The sequence below is a fragment of the Diabrotica virgifera genome, chromosome 5 (assembly GCF_917563875.1).
Source record: "Diabrotica virgifera virgifera chromosome 5, PGI_DIABVI_V3a".
In the NCBI taxonomy this organism is placed as follows: Eukaryota; Metazoa; Arthropoda; class Insecta; order Coleoptera; family Chrysomelidae; genus Diabrotica; species Diabrotica virgifera.
Genome location: NC_065447.1, coordinates 21,949,446 through 21,970,315, shown reverse-complemented (window position 1 = coordinate 21,970,315; position 20,870 = coordinate 21,949,446). Strand labels below are relative to the sequence as shown.

Genomic DNA, 20,870 nt, shown 5'->3' with positions numbered 1-20,870 from the left:
ATTACATGATTTATCATGTGATTTGTCATATGATTTGGTCATGGAGTGAAATTTACATGTTTACACTGTGTGATTTGTCATATGATTTTGCATTGTTTATACGGCTCGTTTTGTCATAAGCATTGTCATGCGGCTCGTCATGGGAAAAATCATATGACAAATCACATGATAAATCATGTAGTGTAAAGTTGACTTTATTAGGATTTAAGAAGACATGTAAAAAGTTCGCAGTAGGCCACCCAAATTACACGGCGCAAAGTAGTGGGTCAGGATCTAGAATCGAGTCCGTAAGCCGAAATAAGTTAGCAGTTGGTAGACAGTGTCGTACACGGATATATTTAACAGGGGGAATGTGCTGTGTGTCGACTGTATGTACGTCTGTCTGTCTGTCTGTACGTGCATATAAATTGAATAGAATTGAATGGCTAAGAGATCAGCATAGGGATTACGAACACTCGATACGAATCGTATCCGCCATGTTTTCCCGTAAGGCGCTATGGGAAAACATGGCGGATACGATGCGTATCGAGTGTACGTAATCCGGGCCCTGATAAAAGAGAGATTTGAAAGAGAAAAATATTTCCAGTGTGTTCCAATGCAGGAGAACAATTTATGAAGGTAAAGTACTAAAATTTAAATACTACAGTTTTTTTAAACTTTGATTATCATCAAAAATTCGCATTATTTTTTATTTTTCATGTTTAAGTAATATTTAATTTTAAAATAAATATAAACCTATCGAACTTAAAAATACATAAACATTCATCCAGTTCTTAAAAATAATTAGTAATTGATTCTCATCCTTCTACAATTGAATCACATGTTTTTAAAAGTATTTTATTTGTAAATATTAATAGGTAAAAAAAGTCCATCTGTAATTTTTTATATCTTTTTATAGAATCTTAATCCAGGATTGCAACAATTAATAGATGGTATTTTGGAAGGCACCCACCAATAAATGTTACCACATCCTTCAACTACAAGATCTTGGCACAGTATAAACTGTGATCTTGGCTCAAAACGATTAACTATGAATCAGCCATATCCTCTGAGGCCATTGAAACTGTTAAGAGACTCATTCAAATAGGGCGAGATAAAAAACTGTTCTTCATCAGTTTGGTTCTCGTTGACATCTCAATTAGCAGTCAGAGTGTGTGGAATAGTGTAAATTATAAGGAATACCTTGATTTAGGAATGTCCAATGAAAGCTCGAATGATAATGCACCTTTATCATCATATGCCTTGATTTTTATGATTGTATGCATCAATAGTTTTTTCCAAAAACCCATTGCCGATTATTTTACAAATTTTCTAACAACTGAGCAATTAGTAACTCAAACTAAATCAATTATCACTGAATGCTTTTTGAATGACATCAATATTTGCACTACAACTTTCGTTGGGCCTGCATCAAATGTTATTATGGGAGAAGAACTTAGAACTAATATTTGACTCATATGCTTCATTCAAGTACTTCAATAAATATGAGATTTTTATAACTTAAGATACGTATCATATGTTGAAGTTAATCCGTAATCAAATTGCATCATGATATATAACCGATAAGGATGATAAAGTTATATCTTGGTGCTATATTAATTCTTTGCATCGTTTACATTAATCGGAAAAATGCACTCTACTACAAAAATTAATAAACATTTATTTTTTAACAGCGAAAAAATGAAGGTTTTTCTGGTGGTGCAGATGCTCTCGAATTTTGTGAATTCGATTTAGAGCTTGAGGAGTTTAAAGGTGCTAGTGCAACAGCTCGATTTTGTTTAATTATTGATCACTATTTTGATCGTTTAACACAATAAATTTGTTGAACAAAAAACCACCTATAACTAAAAGTAATTTAGAAGAAATGCATGTAAAAATAGAAAGATACGTAAATTATATTAAGAGCCTAAAAATTGGCGATGTATCCAGAATTTCTTGTATGTTCTAGCAACAAAATTATTCAAAAAAATAGTTAGTGCAATGTTTATTACATACAAATTGTTGTATAAAAAAAATAAGACCATATAGAAATGTTTTATTCTTATATTAGAAATGACAGTGGTTTTAACAATAATTAACTCCCATGCAATTATTAAAGTTCCTTTATCTGCCAAGTGTAGCATCTCCAAAAGATGACAACTGCTCAGAAAAACCAAAACAAAGATGATAAACCTGACATTGTCAATGGCCTAAAGGGAATTCCTGAGATTGAAGAGAATTTAGATAATATCAGCAATCATGCAGGATGTAATATCTTATATTTCTGGTTCTGCTGTTAAAAGATAAAAATTACATGTAAATAATTTCTTAAAAGCATTGAGCTCGATGAGAAAAGTACCATATTCATCTTTGCAAAGTAGAAAAAGTTACGGAACTATAACTTAAGCAACCAAAAATATTATTTGCCAAGTAGCAGAGATAATTTTTTGGGCTCAAAATATATTTTTTTTTTGAAAAACATGCTTGAAATAATGACTTTGTTTGATTTATTAAGTACATAAATCAATGTTTGCTACTGATAATAGGTTTGTTCGTAGAACGATCAGCAACCGTTGCCAACCGTCAGACGCAAGCGTGTTCGTAGTCTATGAACTCGAACTGTTAACTGCGCATGCATCTGATGGTTGGCAACGGTTGCTGATCGATTGGATCGTACTACGAACAAACCTATTGTTTACAATCAAGCCCATATAGCCAACTGACCAACTATTGCAAGTAATTAGATTACCTAATTTAAAAAAAAATATGATACCTATGATAAAGTTGCATTATAGAGCTACAAGTTTGAAAAAGAATGAAGAAATAATAAGTTGTTATTATTTAAGAATCAATAATTTAAATATTTTTTGTTCAAAGCTTTATTTTAATTTTTTTCGATTTTCTGAATTTTTGTATTTTGTGTATTAAAAGGAATAAAACTAAAATTCTACTGTTCTGTGTCTAATTGATAATTTATTTTAAATTTAAAGTAAGAAATAAAACACATTTTGAGAGAAAATGTTTATTAATAAATTATCTAACACAATAACTATGATTTCTTTCAAATCACGAAGATGAAGTTGAATTTAAAAGTTTTTTAACCTCTTCATTTTGTTTTATTGCGTCAATACCTTTGGCTGTTAACTCTCTTGTGGTGTCAGGCAGATCAGATAGGAATTTGAAAGTAACTAAAACACCTTTATTCCAGCTTTCTTTAACTATTGAGGAGGCTACATCACTTTCTGGCAGTTTTGGGATCTAAAAACATACAGTTACATTAAATTATTAATGTGATTAAATTTAAAATATGTTAGAGATCCTAATGTATTCAAAAATACATATTTATATAATTTTATAATGATTCCACCTTTATCATTTAAATAAATATGTGATAAAGGACCAAAATAGCCAAACTGAGAGCAAAGAAAGCAAAAGATTTCAATCACATTAGATGTATCCAAGATGAAAATAATAAAATAGTAGTTCACGAAAAGGGTGTCAAAAAGAGATGGAAAAGATCAACAACAGATGCAATCATAAGGCAGTTGATGGAAAAATAAAGGAATAAAGAAACAAATACTCATATGGTATTCATTGATCTTGAGAAAGCATATAATAGAGTTCCTCGAGAGATTCTGTAGTGGGCAATCAATAAGAAAAGAGTCATAAAGATTGTGAAAGTATGTAGATATGATCATATTGTGATATGTAGGTATGTGTAGATAATATTGTGATATGATTGACACAGAGAGAAAGAGAGAGAGAACATGTATAAGGGAGTAACGATGTACATATATGTTAGGATAGGGGTAGAAGAGATGGATAAATTTTCATGTGAAAGTTGGATTACACCAAGACTCTGTGCTTAGTCTTTATTTATTCTCATTAGTTTTGGATCAAATATAGGAAACTACAGGGTAATATTCCCTGGTGTTTAATGTATTCTGATGATGTGGTGTTGGTGGGAAATAGTGAAGGCAACTTAGAATAAAAACTGGAACAGTGGAGACAACCTCTTGAGGAAAAAGGTTTAAAACTTAGTAGGACAAAGACAGAGTATTTGAAATATTTAAAAACGGAGTTGCTACAAATAAAATGATATCTTTGGATGGTGAAATGATTGTAAAAAGTGAGAGTTTTAAGTACCTAGGATCAGTATTGCAGAGTAATGGGAAATAGATAGAGATGCATGCAATAGAATTATTGTGTGTGACAGAAAAATTCCAATAAAGCTGAAGAGAAAATTCTATAAAACAGCCATAAGACTGGCTGTATGGAACTGAATGTTAGGCAGTTAAAAAGAAAGAGGAACAAAGAATGCATGTGGTAGAAATGAGAATGCTTAGATGGATGAGTCCAGTAACAAAAAAGGATAAAATTAGGAGAGTATATTAGGCAATGAACTGTCAATACTGATGGAATCGCCATGAAGTGAGTTTAATGGGGTTAGGATGTGATAGAAGATAATCAGGTAAAGGAGGGAAGATAATCGCCATCTTTCATAAACAATAAAATTGATAGTGCTAGTCAGGGTTGCCAGATTGGGGTATTTTCCCACATTTTTGGGGTAATTTGAAAGCGTATAGGGGAACTTCTCCAAGCAGAAATGGTGGAAAGATTTTTTTGGGGGGAACATTATGGAAGATTTTAAGGGGTCATGGCAAATTAAATTTGCGAATGTACACATAGAACCGTATATTATACTCTCATATAATCGAAGAAGATAGGACCTATGAATTATTTCCAGGGCCCTCTGTTGATAAGTAGTATAATTTTGGTTTACTGTTCTCTACATTTTTGACTACTAATTTACTAAAAGGCAGCAGAAATTTAAATTTGGGTGATTTGAGGAAATTTCTAAGTGGGGGTTTTATAAAGTCACATCTGGCAACTCCAGTCGTAGTTATAGCAAATTTTACCTGACAAATTCTCTGTCTCTCTAGGACCTCTCTCTTGTATGTTGGTGCCAATATTGCTTCACTGTTTGAATGGGAAGAGGCCATTCCATCAGTATTGACAGTTCGTTGATATTAGGAGAAGTCTAGAGATGACACCAATTAATGCCAAAATAAGGGAGCATAGGGTTAATATGGTTTGGTCATGTTCAATACGAGACCCAATACAAAGAATTGCTGAACTGCGGGTTCCTGGTAGAAGTATGAGAGGAAGACCTCGGGAGAAACGCTTAGGCAGTAAAGGGATTTGATGTTGATATGACCCAAGATAGAAACTTATGAGGAAATTCAATTAGGGAAGCCATCTCTGCATAGGGATAATGGTGACGAGGTGAGAAAGGTTCATTAAATAAAAACGGACACTGTAGTCACTTAATTTAAACTTTTTTTGTTAATTTACCTCATAAGGAATTTGAGATGTTATCTCTTTGACATAGGGACATGCAGCTTCTTTAATTTTTTCATAGGCTTTTATGCTTTCGTCGCTTTGTTTCCATACTCCTTGTTCCTTTATGTAGTAAACAGCTGTGGCAGCAAGTCCGGCTTTAATTGCAAACCTAAAATTTATTGTTTGATGTTATTATGTAAGAAATAATCAATGTTGTTTATGAAACCTTGTAATTGATTGGGGAAAAGGCTTGACAAAATTAAATCGATTCAGCATTTTCTAAAGACATTTAGATTTTCTTGACATTTAAAAATAAAAAAATATTTAATTTTATACCTACTTGATCATTTTATTAATTTTTTTTCCTGACACTGACACCCATTTAACCTAAAATGCAATGAAAACGTCAATGTCAAAGAAAATGCAAATATTCTTTCCACTTCTTTTAAACTTTACGTACTAGCCTCTAACATAAAAATTGTGTTCAGAGCTTAGAGAACGTAGAGATTTTGTTTCTATCGGAAAAATAAATACAGATACGGAAGAAAAATTAAATACTAAAATAAAATCCAAGGATTAGAGAATAAAAGAAAAGAAAAACCGCAGAATAAAATAACAAATAAGGAAATAAATTCCAACTTCACAATGGTCAAAATTCTGTTTATTTATGTTCTCTGCATGTGGCAATTGTGGCAACAATGTTTATTTATGTTCTCTGCATGTGGCAACAATGTAATGTAAACTGCGTACGCATCTAAAAATATAACCCTAGTTATGGCAAAAAGTTCTAATATTATTATTAATTATTGTAATTCGAAATAAACGCTACAATGAACGATAATATAATTTCCGAATTGGAAAAAGCTGCCGAAATAATAATGGTACGTAAATGTTTTTATCATATAGATAGGTTTAATTGACGATAGTGATTTACAGGCACCTCCAAATGTTATATCCAATGAACAAAGACGTTTAGCGGAATCTATTTTCCTGGACTTCAGGAAAAGCAAATCACCCTATGGACTGTGTAGAGATATTTTGGAAAAGTCTCAGAATCCTTATGTCTTATTCGAGGCAGCTGAAGTACTAAAAGTGGCCATTATCAGAGAGTGGTCATTTTTATTTGAAAATGATAAGACTTCTCTCCGGCAGTACTTGTTTGAATACATTACCACCAGAAATTTGCCCCCGTTTGTAAGAGACCGTCTTTTACAAGTTATTGCTATTATGGTCAAAAGAGCGAGCATTGATGATGGAGGACGAGAAAGAGCGAATATTTTAAAACAAGTCGAGAGTTTGATTGTTAATGCTGAGCCTGCTAAGGTAAGTTGTACATTTTCTTGTAAGAATTCTGTAAGTTCAAATAAATTTATATAATCATTTCATTGAATCTAAGCAGAATAATGAAAATTCAGTTACACTGCACATATTCTAAAGGTGTCGGTGGGGGATGGTGTCTATGCGCAGTTTACAGTCAGTGTATGAGAGAGAAAGTATTCGAAATAATTAGCAAATAATATAAAATTTGTTATTTCATTATTTCATGTACTTTCTCATACACCTACTATAATACAGAGCACTGAGCGTAGACACCATCCCCCATAGGCACCTTTAGAATATGTACTCTATGCAGTGATGAAATCTATAATAACCGGCAAAATAACGCACAAGATGGAAAACATGGTACATTGCGAAACAAAAAGAGATGAAACTAGTGGAGGTGGAAATGATCATTATAAACGTATAAAATAACATTAAATTACATAGTTTCCCACCTTTAGACGTCTGTGACAGGAGTATTTTATAAAATTCTACTGTCACAGTGACAGTTGCCATACTCCTCTTATACGCTCTGAGCTTCGCTCCTAGCGGTTACTAATTCAACTTTTACCGGTAATTTTTAAATTTATTATTTAATTGTTATCGCTTAATATTTACAACGCAAAAAAGTAATTAAATTGTAATCGATTTTTTTAAAATTTTTCTAATCATTTTGACGTTCTATTGATAAAATATCAATTTCTTACTTTGGATACTTTGACAATAATCGTGTAGATGGCGCTAAGATTACAATAGATTATTTATAATTAGATATTACGGAACATTAAAAAAACTTAAATTCAGTATTTAAAACGTAAGTATATTTAAGGTAAAAATATATACCACAGCTTTGACCAACTAATATTGTTTATAATTAATGTTTTTAATTTTAATTTTAAATTAATCACTTGACATTTATGTCAAATTTCCAGTAAACGTTTACAAACTTGTCACTACTGGCGTTCGCGAATTTGTAAATATCCCCTCTACATACGAGCTCACAGCGTATACGTCTAAAGGTGGGAAACTATGTAATTTAATGTTATTTTAGATGATTATAACGATAATTTCCATCTCCACAAGTTTCATCTCTTTTTGTTTTGCAATGTATTAAGTTTTCCATCTTTTGAGCTTTTTGCCAGTTATTAGCGTGCTCATCACTGTATATATTTATTTAACCGTTTAGCATACAGGGTGATATAAAATTACATTGTATTTCCATATGAGTGAGGTCTGATAGGCCTTGATATTAAATATACAGGGTGTCCCGAAAAGATTGGTCATAAATTATACCACAGGTTCTGGGGTCAAAAATAGGTTGATTGAACCTCACTTACCTATATACAATAGTGCACACAAAAAAAGTTACAGCCCTTTGAAGTTACAAAATGAAACTCGAATTTTTTTCATATATCGAAAACTCTTAGAGATTTTTTATTGAAAATAGACATGTGGCATTTTTATGAGAGCAACATCTTGAAAAAAAATTAAAGTGAAATTTGTGCAGCCCATATAAATTTTATGGGGGTTTTGTTCCTTTAAACCCCCCCAAACTTTTCTGTACGTTCCAATTAAATTATTATTGTGACACCATTAGTTAAATACAATTGTTTTAAAACTTTTTTGCCTCTTAGTACTTTTTCGATAAACCAGTGTTTATAGACATATTTTGAATATTTGTCGAATCCACCACATATTTGTATATGGTTAAGTACGATTATAGAGACCTGTTAATAATATGAAAATTTATTTATAATTTACATTTTTAGGTATATTTTGGAAAAGAAGCCATATCTCGATAAAAAGTGACTTGTCAAAAAAAGACTAAGAGGCAAAAAAGTTTTAAAAATACTGTGTTTAACTAATGGTACCGCAGTAATAGTTTAATTGGAACGTACACAAACATTTGGGGGGTTTAAAGGAGCAAAACCCCCATAAAATTTTTATGTAAATATATTAAAAAATAAACCGCATCTCGATAAAAACTGGTTTATTGAAAAAATACTAAGAGCCAAAAAAGTTTTAAAAACGTTGTGTTTAACTAATGGTACCACAATAATAAATTAATTGTAACGTACACAAAAGTTTGGGGGGGTTTAAGGGAACAAAACCCCCATAAATTTTTTATGGGGTGGACAAACTTAACTATAATTTTGTTTTAAGATGTTCCTGTCATATGAATGATACATGTTCATTTTCAATAAAAAATCTCTAACAGTTTTCGATATATTAAAAAAAATCGATTTTCATTTTGTAACTTCAAAGAGCTATAACTTTTTTTATGAGCACATTTGTACTAAGGTAAGTTACGTTCAATCGAACTATTTTTGACCCCAGAATGTGTGGTATAATTTATGACCAATCTTTTTGGGACACCCTGTATATTCTGTATGTATTTTCTTTCCTAGAAATCAAATGTAGGAGAGAGAAAGCAAGATCTGCATTTCAAAAAATGGCTAAGCTATTCAAATGTCCTGATTTATCAATACCCATAAAAATAAGGTTAATACCTTATATCTGTGGTACTAAGGCAAAACCTGATATGTCAAAAATTATCGATTTTTTGTTTTTAATGCCAATGTGCACCAGGTGTCCCAATAAGAATGGCGCTCGGCCATATCTCAGGAACCGTTTATAGTACAGCTTTGGGAAAAAAAAAATTTATAACAAAAGTAGCCTCGAGAAAAGCCTGGAAATTATTTTCATAATTGTAAGTCCACCGCTAGAGGGCGTAATTGAATATCAAAAATTAAAAAATGGAAATTTTACAAAATTTGCCTAATGAAAGGGCACTGGATTATCGTATTCTTCATAAAATTCTGCGCATATTTTATTTCACAAGTTTAAGTCTACCTTTGCAAATAAGAGGGGGGGGTGAGTGGGAACCTTGTTATGAAAAATCGCTGTAAGTCCGGTTCTGCTTAATCAATTTTTGCAAACTTGGTCCTGTTGAAAACAGCTCTTTTTCGTCAATGTAATAGTTATAATTTGGAAACAGCCTATTACGTAATATGCCGGCTAGGAGGCGCTATTTATTTTCTTTTTAGAAATTTAGTTTTCTTTGGAAAATATTAAATACAAGTATGTATTTTTTTCCTGTATTACAAAATTAGACCAAATTTGCAACAGAATACCAAAAACCGCATGTCTATACCTTTTTTCTATCTCGAGATATCTTAAGAAACGTTTTTAAACATAACTGTTGCTGTCATATAAGAGGAAATATATAGAAGCAAGTAGTGTGCTATGGAAAAAAAACAAAGAAACATTTTCCAGATGTCACCGTATATAATAAATCAAAACAAAATATAAAAAACTCTTTGGGTGACATCTTTGGGGATATTTCATTGCATATATTCTAGCCGCAACAGTTGCATTTCTTATGCATTCAAAGAATGTGGCTATCATGTCAAATGCTTCTTAGTTTGTAAGAATCATCTTGATTTTCACTCTGTATAAATTTTATATAAAATTTAATAGAAACAAACCGCAACAAACCATTAATGAACAAATTTTTATGTTTTACTGATTTGACACATGATGACTTTTTGAAGTTAATACTTCTAATAGTTTCATTTTTTTTCATAGCACACTACTTGCTTCCACTTTGACTTCCTTAACTTAGTTTACCGGTGACAATAACAGATGTATTTATCTTAGTTGGAAATAGGATAATTGATATTAAAATATAATGAAATAAAAATTAAAAATTTGTGTAGAAAATCTGACGTTTTTACATTTTCTATGATTCATTGAGAGAAAAGCAAATGCGTGGAGGCAACAGTTCATAAAAATTTACATATTAACGCTATTTTTTTGGTATTATTTTAGTATTAAAATTAGTGTAATATTTAAATAAAAATAAAATTAAACTGTTTAAAATCATAATAATAGAAGTATAACTTCTAACTCACGTACAAAGTACACACACTCTCTTTTGTTATATTTTATAGTGTTATTTGTCTTATTGTTGTTTTGATTCATTATATATGGTGAAATCTGGACAATGTTCCTTTGTTTTTTTCCATAGCACACTACGTGCTTCTATATATTTCCACTTATATGACAGCAACAGGTATGTTTAAAATTTACACGTTTCTTAAGATATCTCGAGATAGAAAAAAGGTATCGACATGCGGTTTTGGGTATTCTGTTGCTAATTTGGTCTAATTTTGTAATACAGGAAAAAAATACATACTTGTATTTAATATTTTCCAAAGAAAACTAGATTTCTAAAAAAAAAAAAATAACGCCTTCTAGCCGGATTATTATGTAGTAGGCTGTTTCCAAATTATAACTATTACATTGACGAAAAAGATCTGCTTTCAACAAGACTAAGTTTGTAAAAATCGATTAAGCAGAACCGGACTTACAGCGATTTTTTCATAACAAGGTTCCCACTCACCCCCACCTCTTATTTGCACAGGTAGACTTAAACTTGTGAAATAAAATATGCACAGAATTGTACGAAGAATACGATGATTGGATTTCCAGTGCCCTTTCATTAGGCAATTTTTGTAAAATTTAGATTTTTTAATTTTTGATATTCAATTACGCCCTCTAGCGGTGAACTTACAATTATGAAAATAATTTCCAGGCTTTTCTCGGGGCAACTTTTGTTATAAAATTTTTTTTCCCAAAGCTGTAGTATAAACGGTTCCTGAGATATGGCCGAGAGCCATTCTTATTGGGATACCCGGTACATTGAGCGATGGAGAATGTGATGACAAAACCTTACATCGCTAAACGCATCCATGTAACCAGTAGATAATAAAATTGTTTCCGATATGTCCACTATTACAACAACACCAAGAACTTTTAAACTCATTTGCTGCAAAATCACGTTGCTTAGCACCACAGATATATACCTCTTTATATCGTAAAAAGTAGAAGTCAAATGAGGACCAGGAAGGCATAGTATTTCCTGGGTGAAAAATCTATGTATGTAGTTCAAGACAACAAGCACAAATATTTTCAGAACATCAGTGTGCAAAGTAGATAGTGCCAAGATGGTCATAAAAATCAGAAACCCATATATGCACTACAAGAAGAAGACCATATCTAGCATGGCTGCAATGAATTAGAATTTAATCAAAAACACTTTTTAGATACCATCAAGTGACCAAAAGATATGGTACCCATCCTCTGGATGGTGATTTGTAAAAGCTGCTAAAAATCCTGGAACAGTTATCATGAATGAATTGAAGATCTACAAGCCAACTGGCTGCAGTATGTTCGGTTTATAACAAGGTTTCAAAAAAAGATTTTCCCATTGGTCCTTCCTAAGTTTTTTGTAAAATAGGATCACATAATTGTCTAGGAAATTTTTTTATTCTTTTACCTTCTTCTAAGTGCTGTATTATTAGAGCTTATATAAATAAATGAAAGTTATTGATTAATCAGCTAAACAAAAAGATACAAATTTACCAGCTTTAAAAACAAAAACAAATTCTCACTCAAATTATGACAATTGGGAGAAACCACTGAAAACAGTTGGCAACATTTCAAAAGTTTGTTTTTAACTAAATTTTTGGCTGCTCTTAGTGGTATTCTTTTTGTACTCATTGGGTCCCTTGACATCCAAAGATTTTGCACCCATGGTTTAGATAAATTACTAGTGACCATAAACCATTAAAAAAATGTTATCATTTACTGTTAAGAAATTTTTATCAAATATTTTATGTATTGATGTATTTTTATCAAATACAATATGTGTCTAATCAAAATCATATTTGGTAACAGATTCTCATGCATATAATAAGTGGCTGTAATTTATATCAATGCCAAGAACTTTTCTCTTGCCCTCATATACTAAGAAACAGTTAAATAAAATACAGTATTATTATGTAGCATATTTAATGTCAATATAATGAAACCAAATATTTACATGTTTTCATGGAAAATTATTTAATATCATAGTAAACAATTTAAAGATAATCTAAATGGGTTAATAATGTAGTTACAAATTAATAATTTGTGTCATAAAATTTTTCCATTTTTATTTGATTTTTTATATTTTGAATAAAAATAAAACAAAAATTTTGATCACAAAATGTTAATTATTTATAATATCATCGACTATGCTTATCCAGTTTCAGTTTTTCACAATTTAAATTTTCTTCAGTATCAACTTTTGAAGAATACTCCACTCTATAAAGTCAATACAGTAATTAACTGGAATTAATTAACAGTAATTAACTATATGTAGTAGGTATTTTACAGATATCACCACATTTTGTGTGGTACATAACAGCTAACAGCCAGTAATAGTTCTCGTTTTAACATTTAACATAGTACGTAGTTTTTATACTGGAAAAGGTTTTCCTCTAAAAGGAATAGTAAATGAATTAATAAATTTCATAAAAGCTGTATTTATTCATTGCTGTTGAGAATGGGCATATACAGACAACAATAAATCTAATAAATAAGTAAATTGTAGTCACGCGCTCAAGTAAAAATAGATAATTCTTCACAAAACAAATTAATGGTTATTTAAAATTTCCTAAATGGGAAATGATGGGTATGGAACACAATTTTTCATCAGAAAAACCTTTTTGGTTAGTACAGTTGTGGCCATTGTACCCTTACATATCTAGTTGCCCCTTTTTAGAATTTTTAACCCCGTTTAAAAACACATTTTACATCAAAATGATTACTGTTAATTACTAGTGGCGGACCCAGAATAGGTTGATTAATTGATGATAACAATTTTATCTGGCCAGCAAAAAAAAAACAGTAAAGCAGGAAGCTTCTTGACATAATAATGGGGCAGTTTCTGCATGTAGCCCCAGCAATAAAATTCTAGAAATATAGATTCTTAACATATTTTATGATCAAACAATAAAATAAAAAAGACTTATCACAAATTGCGAGTAATCGCCTTCTTCTTCTTAAGGTGCCGAGACCGCTTGTCGATCGTTGGCTCTCATGTTGCGCCGCATATTAACAATCATTGTCTTATTTACAGCCGCACGAAATAGTTCAGTGCTAGTTTTCCCAAACCATTGGCGTAGGTTTTTAAGCCAAGAAGTTGTACGGCGGCCCACACTTCTTTTTCCCATTATTTTACCTTGCATGACAAGGTGAAGTATGTCATATTTTTCTGGGTGACGCATTATATGACCAAAGTATTCCAATTTGCGCCTTTTAACCGTGTTCACTACTTCGCAACTTTTATTCAAACGTTGCAAAACCCTTTCGTTTGTGACTCTTTCTACCCAACTGATCTTCAGAATACGGCGGTAGACCCACATTTCAAATGCTTCTAGGTTTTTTAAAAGCGATTCTGTCAGTGTCCATGCTTCAACGTAAAGTAGTACTGGGAATATATAACATCGGACCATTCTTATGCGAAGTTCCAAATTTAGATCATGACTGCACAGGATTTTCTTAAATTTCATAAAACTTGTTCTTGCTTTGGCAATTCTACTTTTTATTTCTGTACTAAGGTTCCAGCTTTCATTAATATGAGTACCCAGATATACAAGATTACTTACTCGTTCAATCGAGTCATTACCGATTGTTACATTATAGTTATTATTATTTACGGCTGCCTGTTTACTAATAACCATAAACTTTGTTTTTCTTGCGTTGAGTTTGAGTCTATATATCGCGCAGAATGTCACCATTTGATTCAATAACGCTTGAAGATGTTCAATTGATCCAGTCAGCAACAAGGTGTCATCTGCGTATCTGATATTGTTCATAAGCATACCATTAATGAGTATTCCCTCTTTTGCGTTTTCCAAGACTTCATTTAAGATTGTTTCAGCGTAAAGATTAAACAACATTGGTGACAATATACAGCCTTGTCGAACTCCGCGCTTAATTTTTACTTCTTCAGAGCACTGATTCGCAACCCTAATACATGTAGCCTGGCCCCAATACAAATTTGCGATTATTCTAATGTCCCTACCGTCCAGACCGGTAGTTTTGAGAATATGTAGCATTTTTTCATGGCGAACTTTATCAAAGGCCTTTTCAAAATCAATCGCGCACATGAAAACGTCATGATTTACATCTCTGCATCTTTGAATTAAAACTTGGGTTGCGAATAGTGCATCACGCGTTCCAAGGCCACAGCGAAAACCGAATTGAGTACTTGAGATTCTTTCCTCAATTTTTCTATATGTTCTTTGATGAATGATTCTAAGAAACGTTTTCAATACATGACTCATTAGGCTGATGGTGCGATAGTCGCTGCATTTTGTGGCTCTGTGTTTTTTTGGTAGTACAACAAATGAGGATTTAAGCCAATCTTTAGGAATTTTTCCGCTTTCATAGATTAAGTTGAACAATTTCGTAAGTATCTTAATGCCCTCGACACCTAAAAGCTTTAGTGTTTCTACGTAAATCCCATCTGGTCCGATCGCCTTCCCGTTTTTTGCGTTCTTTATAGCGTATTGCACTTCTTCCTTAGTTATTGGAGGACCGCTTATGTCATTTAGCGTTTCTAGTTCGCTTCTTTCATCATCGAATAATTCCTTTATATATTCTGTCCATCGTATTAGTTGACCTTCGATATCGATTATAATTTTTCCGTTTTTATCTTCGATTAGTGGAGGATTACATTTTTTATTCAGTCCTGCAACTTCTTTCAGTTTTTTGTGCATATTGAATGCTTCATAGATACGCTCGTAGTTCTCAATTTCTTTACATTGTTGTTTATGCCACTCTGATTTAGCTGATCTTATTTTTCTTCGAATCATACTGTTTAGCTTTTTGTATTCTGTCAGATTAGCATTCTTATATTTTCTTCTTGCATCCATTAAATTCAATATCTCTTCTGTCATCCATTGTTGCTTATTCCTACGCTGATTTTCCATTAGATGGTCTTCTTGGACTTTTTCCAATGTTTCTTTGCATGACTCCCATAATTGTTCTTCTGAATGTTTATTTCCCAATTTCTGAAACTGATCTTCTAATTTATCGGTTACTATTTCTTTCACTTCCGCATTTGAAAGTTTATCTTTGCTGATCCTAGGAGATATTTTGGGTTTTTTAATCTTTTTAAATTTAAGTAATACTTTAGCTGCTAGTAAGTTGTTGTTGGAGGGTACATCCGCTCCTGGATATGTTTTGGAGGACAAGATAGCATTTCTATATCTTTTTGATATACAGATATAATCAATTTGATTTCTTACTATTCTTCCATAAGTGTCCATAGGAGATTTCCAGGTGTAAAGTCGTCGCTTAGGCAAGTCAAAAAAAGTGTTGGATATTACTAATTGTTTTTCTACACAAAATCTAATCATTCTATCTCCACGGTCGTTTCTCGTTCCTAAACCAAACTTGCCAACGACATCTTCTTCACTACCTCTTCCAACCTTGGCATTGAAATCCCCCAATACAATGTTTATATCTTGGCTTCCTGTGAGTGATAATAAATAGTGAGTAATCGCCACAAAACTGTATTTAAAAGACTAATTGCTTAACATCTGCTGTCATTGCAAGACAAAACTAAAATGCCTCCAATCTTGGCATCCGAGTATTATTTTATACCTTAAAGTCAGGCAACTTAGAAATTGTTAATATAAACAGGTCCGATAAAGAAAATGCTTATGTGTTTTATAATACGAAATCGGTTACATGGTTGGTCGTTTTTAAGTAGTCTCAACACAGACGAAATTAATTCGATTCTAGAACTTGAAATACAATGTATGTTAGTACAGCACAATCAAAATTTTGAGGGCAGTTATTATTAGAAACGACAAGGCTACAAACTTATGAAAGTAATTGTGTGCAGATCTTGTTCTAATGGCACACACATATAAGATGGATTGAAGTATTTTCTTCAATTGGGAAACTGCTGCCAAATTAAGGCATCATATGCAAAATAAGAATCGAACACATCTTTATTGTTACTAATTAAAAGAAAAGCGAGATATATAAAATAAAGATGACTGAATTTCGTATGATAAACGACTGGTTAAAAATGTCTTACAAGTATTACCCTTTCTGCAAAATAGCAATAAATACAAAATAAGGGGGCAAAATAAGCCTGTTTTTATTCAATGTTTTTCAGCCACTTTGGTTGCACTTAGAACTTGCGTAATTCGCTTAGAAAATTCTTACAACATACTTAAATCGTTCACCAAATTTCATTAAAATCGATCTGATAGATTTTGCAGAATAATTTTGCAATCTAAATTTTTTTAAAAACTTTCTAAAGAAAAAGTAGACCATCTAGAAGTTTGCTAATTTTTTGACATATAAAGAGGTTCTCTACCTATCTAACACACTTTACAGAATTAAAATTGGATTATTTAAGCGGCTTCAGCACTGTTTTAAAGTTATAAACAATTTTTTGGCTTATAAACAAATACAGTGAGGACGTTTGAGTTGGCATAAATTCATTTTCTCGAGAATAGGCGTCTCTGGAGATAAATCCCGAAACAGGTCGATTTTTATTTTTAAATTCTAATTTTTTGGTATACAGGGTGTTTGGTAAAGAATGGGCCATAGCTTAACCTTAGGTTCCTGAGGTTAAAATAGGCCGATTTAAGCTAACTTACCTTAGTACAAAGTTTATAATAACCGAGATACAGGGTGTCAAAGTTGAACTTTTTTTTTATTTATTATTGAATATTTCCTGACAGGCATGAGATATCAACACGAAATTTGGTATGTGGGGGTTTTTTGGGACGAGCAAACTAAATTCTCTACCAAAAATTATGTGTTGCCCAGAGGGCGCCACATACGCCTTTCAGCACTCATTTAATACGTTCATTTTTTTTTATCCGTCACTCCGTATAATTTTGACATTAAAATTTTTATTCCCCTATTAGTTTTACTTAAAAAAGGTATACCTCTTTCATCTCCCTAAACTCAACCGTTTTCGATATAAACTCATTTTAAATCTGCGGTGCAACATAATTTTTAGCATAATATCATTGTAGTTACACCAGAAAAATAAATTAAAACCATAAAATTATCCAAAAATCTATCGCAAATTTCTTCAAATGGAATTTGCGATGCAATTACATAAATTTGAGAACTGGCACTATTATTATGATTTTAAGTTATTTTTCGGGTGTAACTACAATGATATTATGCTAAAAATGATGGTGTATCGCAGATTTAAAATGCGTTTATCTCGAAAACAGTTGAGTTTAGGGAGATGAAAGAAGTATACCTTTTTTAAGTAAAACTAATAAGAGAATAAAGATTTTAATGTCAAAATTATACAGAGTGAGGGATAAAAAAAATTGAACGTAATAAATGAGTGCTGAAAGGCGTATGTGCGCCCTCTGGGCAATACATAATTTTTGGTAGGGAATTTAGTTTTCTCGACCCAAAAAACTCACACATACCAAATTTCATGTTGTTATCTCATACCTGTCAGGAAATATTCAATAATAAATAAAAAAAAGTTAAACTTTGACACCCTGTATCTGGGTTATTATAAACTTTGTACTAAGGTAAGTTAGCTTAAATCGGCCTATTTTAACCTCAGGAACGTGAGGTTAAGCTATGGTTTAAGCCCACTCTTTACCAAACACCCTGTATATATCATACTAGTGACGTCATACATCTGGGCGTGATGACGTAATCGATGATTTTTTTAAATGAAAATAGGTGCCGTGTGATAGCTCAATGGAAAGGCTATTTAATTTTGTATTAACTAATATAAACATTAACATAATTATTTATACAGGGTTTGAATTAAAAAAAATTAAATTAAATTAATTCCAATATTTAGATTACGTCATCACGCCCAGATGGATGACGTCACTAGTATGATATTTATGCCAAAAAATTATAATTTAAAAATAAAAATCAATATGTTTCGAAATTTATCTCCAGAGTCGCCCATTCTAAACTTTAAAACAGTGCTGAGGCCGCTTAAATAATCCGATTTTAATTCTGTAAAGTGTATTAGATAGGTAGAGAACCTCTTTATATGTAAAAAAATTAGCAAACTTCAAAATGGTCTATTTTTTGTTCAGAAAGTTTTTAATAAATTTGAACTTTTTAAAAAAAATTTAGATTGCAAAATTATTATGCAAAATCTATTATGTCGATTTTAATGAAATTTGGTGGACGGTTTAAGGATGTTGTAAGAATTTTCTAAGCGAATTATGAAGGTTCTGAGTGCAACCAAAGTGGTTGAAAAACATTGAATATAACAGTCTTTTTTGCCCCCTTATTTGGTATTTATTGCTATTTTGCAGAAAGGGTAATAATTTAAGACATTTTAAACCAGTCGTATATTATACAAAATTCAATTATCTTTATTTTCTTTCCGTACGACTTTGTTCCCAAATGAATCGTTTTGAAGTTATAATCAATGAAAGTAGAAAAAAAATCGATATTTTTCGAAATTTTTAAATATTTAAATTTTTTAAAAATGTTCTGGCCATATTTGAGAAGGAGCATAAGTCAATTATAATTATTGAAGTTGTCACCTAACTTTATCTGCAAAAATCCGAATGCCACCTCTCGCATTCACCTCAAAACAGATCCAGCCTGGTCTATAATATTACAATTTGTGTAAGTAAAAAATGCACGAAAATAGAGACGAATTTATCTTTGTTGTGAGACAACATTGTATCAACAAACAGTTGTATGTTATAAATATGTCAAAACATTCTTCGATAGGTAGAAGGTTTTGGCCAGCGAAATATAACTATAAGAGGAGAAACAAGAATAGCAAACAGGTATGTTGATTTTTCAACAAATTGTTCATTAAATTTTTTTTAATTATTTTATTTTAACCAATGTTTTCCTAAAACTCATAAACATATGTTAGATTGAATTAACACCGTACTTGATATAAAAATACCACTTTGTTTCAGAAAATTCTGGGATGTAACATAATATCCAATTTAATGCAAGAATACGCATCGACAGTAAAATCAACTGATGTGGGCCTTACTTGGGAAGTCCACTTCAAAGCCAAGAAACAATTTGAGGCAACAGACTTGAAGAGAATTTTTCAATTTTGTATATACCTTCTGTCAGAAGTTGTGAAGAACGATCCACCATATTCTGACACTTTGTTGGAACTCTCCAGACATTTGCTGAAGATTACTGAAGGTGTTTTAACATGGGCTTATGTGTCATCGATTCATATCCTTTTACTTATACGCCAGTCAATGGGAGCAAGAATAGGATATTACCTCTGAATTCTATTCTTCTGCAAGGATTTTAATGAAATTTTGGGAATAGCCTCTACTTATCTCCTAATTCAAAGTTTACCCTATACTGATGTGTCCTTTTATCTTGGGAGTGGTTTCCTCCCCTTCTCGGGGGTGGAAAATTTCTTGGTTAAAATAACTACGGAAGTGGCTAGAGAACCTAATTCTAAGCAAAAACTGTTCTATAATTTTTTCTTGAAAACTCAATATTTTTTGAGTTATTCGTGGTTGAAAATTGGCTATTTTCATTGAAACAACACCTTTTCGAACAGTTTTTTGCGAATACCTTAAAAACTGTGCATCTAACTAAAAAAACTGTATAAAACATTTCTGTAGCTTATAAAAAAAGAAAGATATTAGTTCCTTCATGAATCTTCTAGTTATAATACAAAAAGAGATATGGTAGGTGAAGAGTTTGTTTTTTTGGTGCAAACTTAAATCGTTGTATTTAACTTGAATAATATCGTATGGCATTTTTGTCGGGGAGATCCTTTCGGATAGTTCTGCGCCAATTACATCTTTAACCCTGTTTCAAGTAACTAGTGTCGATGTACACTAGCCCAGGGGGACCGACGGCTTAAGGAGGGGGTATGGTTTGAAATATTTAATTTTTTTTATTATTTCAAATAAAAGTGCATACTTCCAAGAATACTCTCTGAAAATTTCAAAATAATCGGAGTAAAATTACCTGAGATACAGGGTGTTGAATATCCCTACCTTCGACTCGCGTTGCCGCGGCTTCGCGCCAGCACGCTTGAGCGTAGTGAGAAACGTTAAACAACTGTTCGCCTTCTCTTTTGTAGATTACTCCTCGATTTAAAAAACATATTCCAATGTGCATCACTTTACGATCTGGCAGACAAATAAGAAGATGAAGATGCAGTTGTCAAAACTTTAAACGCATTTTTCTCAAAACTGCTTTTTCAAATGCGGTGGACATTGTAACTGAAAAACTACTGGGCCGATCTATCAGATATTTTGCACATATTTTCTTTAGACATTTCATGAGGTAACAACGTCGAGATATTTTTCTTTTTTTGCTTATTTTTCGTTCAACAATAATAAGTCTGTTGATTTTCACAAAATTTT

The 20,870-nt window shown here is 31.8% G+C and overlaps 2 protein-coding genes and 1 long non-coding RNA gene across 4 annotated transcripts in view; 2 read left to right on the top strand and 1 right to left on the bottom strand.

Moving 5' to 3' along the window:
• The first annotated feature begins 441 nt into the window (after positions 1-441).
• Positions 442-2,934, top strand: LOC114326904 (uncharacterized). The gene is made up of 2 exons (XR_007698205.1): positions 442-618; positions 899-2,934. It is a non-coding gene; the product is annotated as an uncharacterized LOC114326904 (long non-coding RNA).
• Positions 2,935-2,985: 51 nt separating this feature from the next.
• Positions 2,986-5,828, bottom strand: LOC114326903 (MICOS complex subunit MIC13 homolog QIL1). 2 transcript variants are annotated; one of them, XM_028275362.2, is made up of 3 exons: positions 5,663-5,828; positions 5,335-5,491; positions 2,986-3,237 (listed from the first exon to the last, which is right to left on the bottom strand). In XM_028275362.2, exons 1-3 carry the CDS (start codon positions 5,668-5,670, stop codon positions 3,046-3,048), a joined length of 357 nt encoding a protein of 118 aa, XP_028131163.2. In that variant the 5' UTR covers positions 5,671-5,828; the 3' UTR covers positions 2,986-3,045. The 2 variants fall into 2 exon arrangements, with proteins under 2 accessions (XP_028131163.2, XP_028131162.2); XM_028275361.2 differs by having other exon boundaries at positions 5,549-5,664.
• Positions 5,829-6,042: 214 nt separating this feature from the next.
• LOC114326902 (exportin-4-like) overlaps positions 6,043-20,870 on the top strand; it is a 48,969-nt gene continuing 34,141 nt past the window's right edge. The window contains exons 1-3 of the mRNA XM_028275360.2: positions 6,043-6,203; positions 6,259-6,645; positions 19,440-19,713. Coding sequence (XP_028131161.2) covers positions 6,153-6,203; positions 6,259-6,645; positions 19,440-19,713 — 712 coding nt within the window. The 5' untranslated portion in view covers positions 6,043-6,152. The remainder of the gene's footprint in view (positions 6,204-6,258; positions 6,646-19,439; positions 19,714-20,870) is intronic.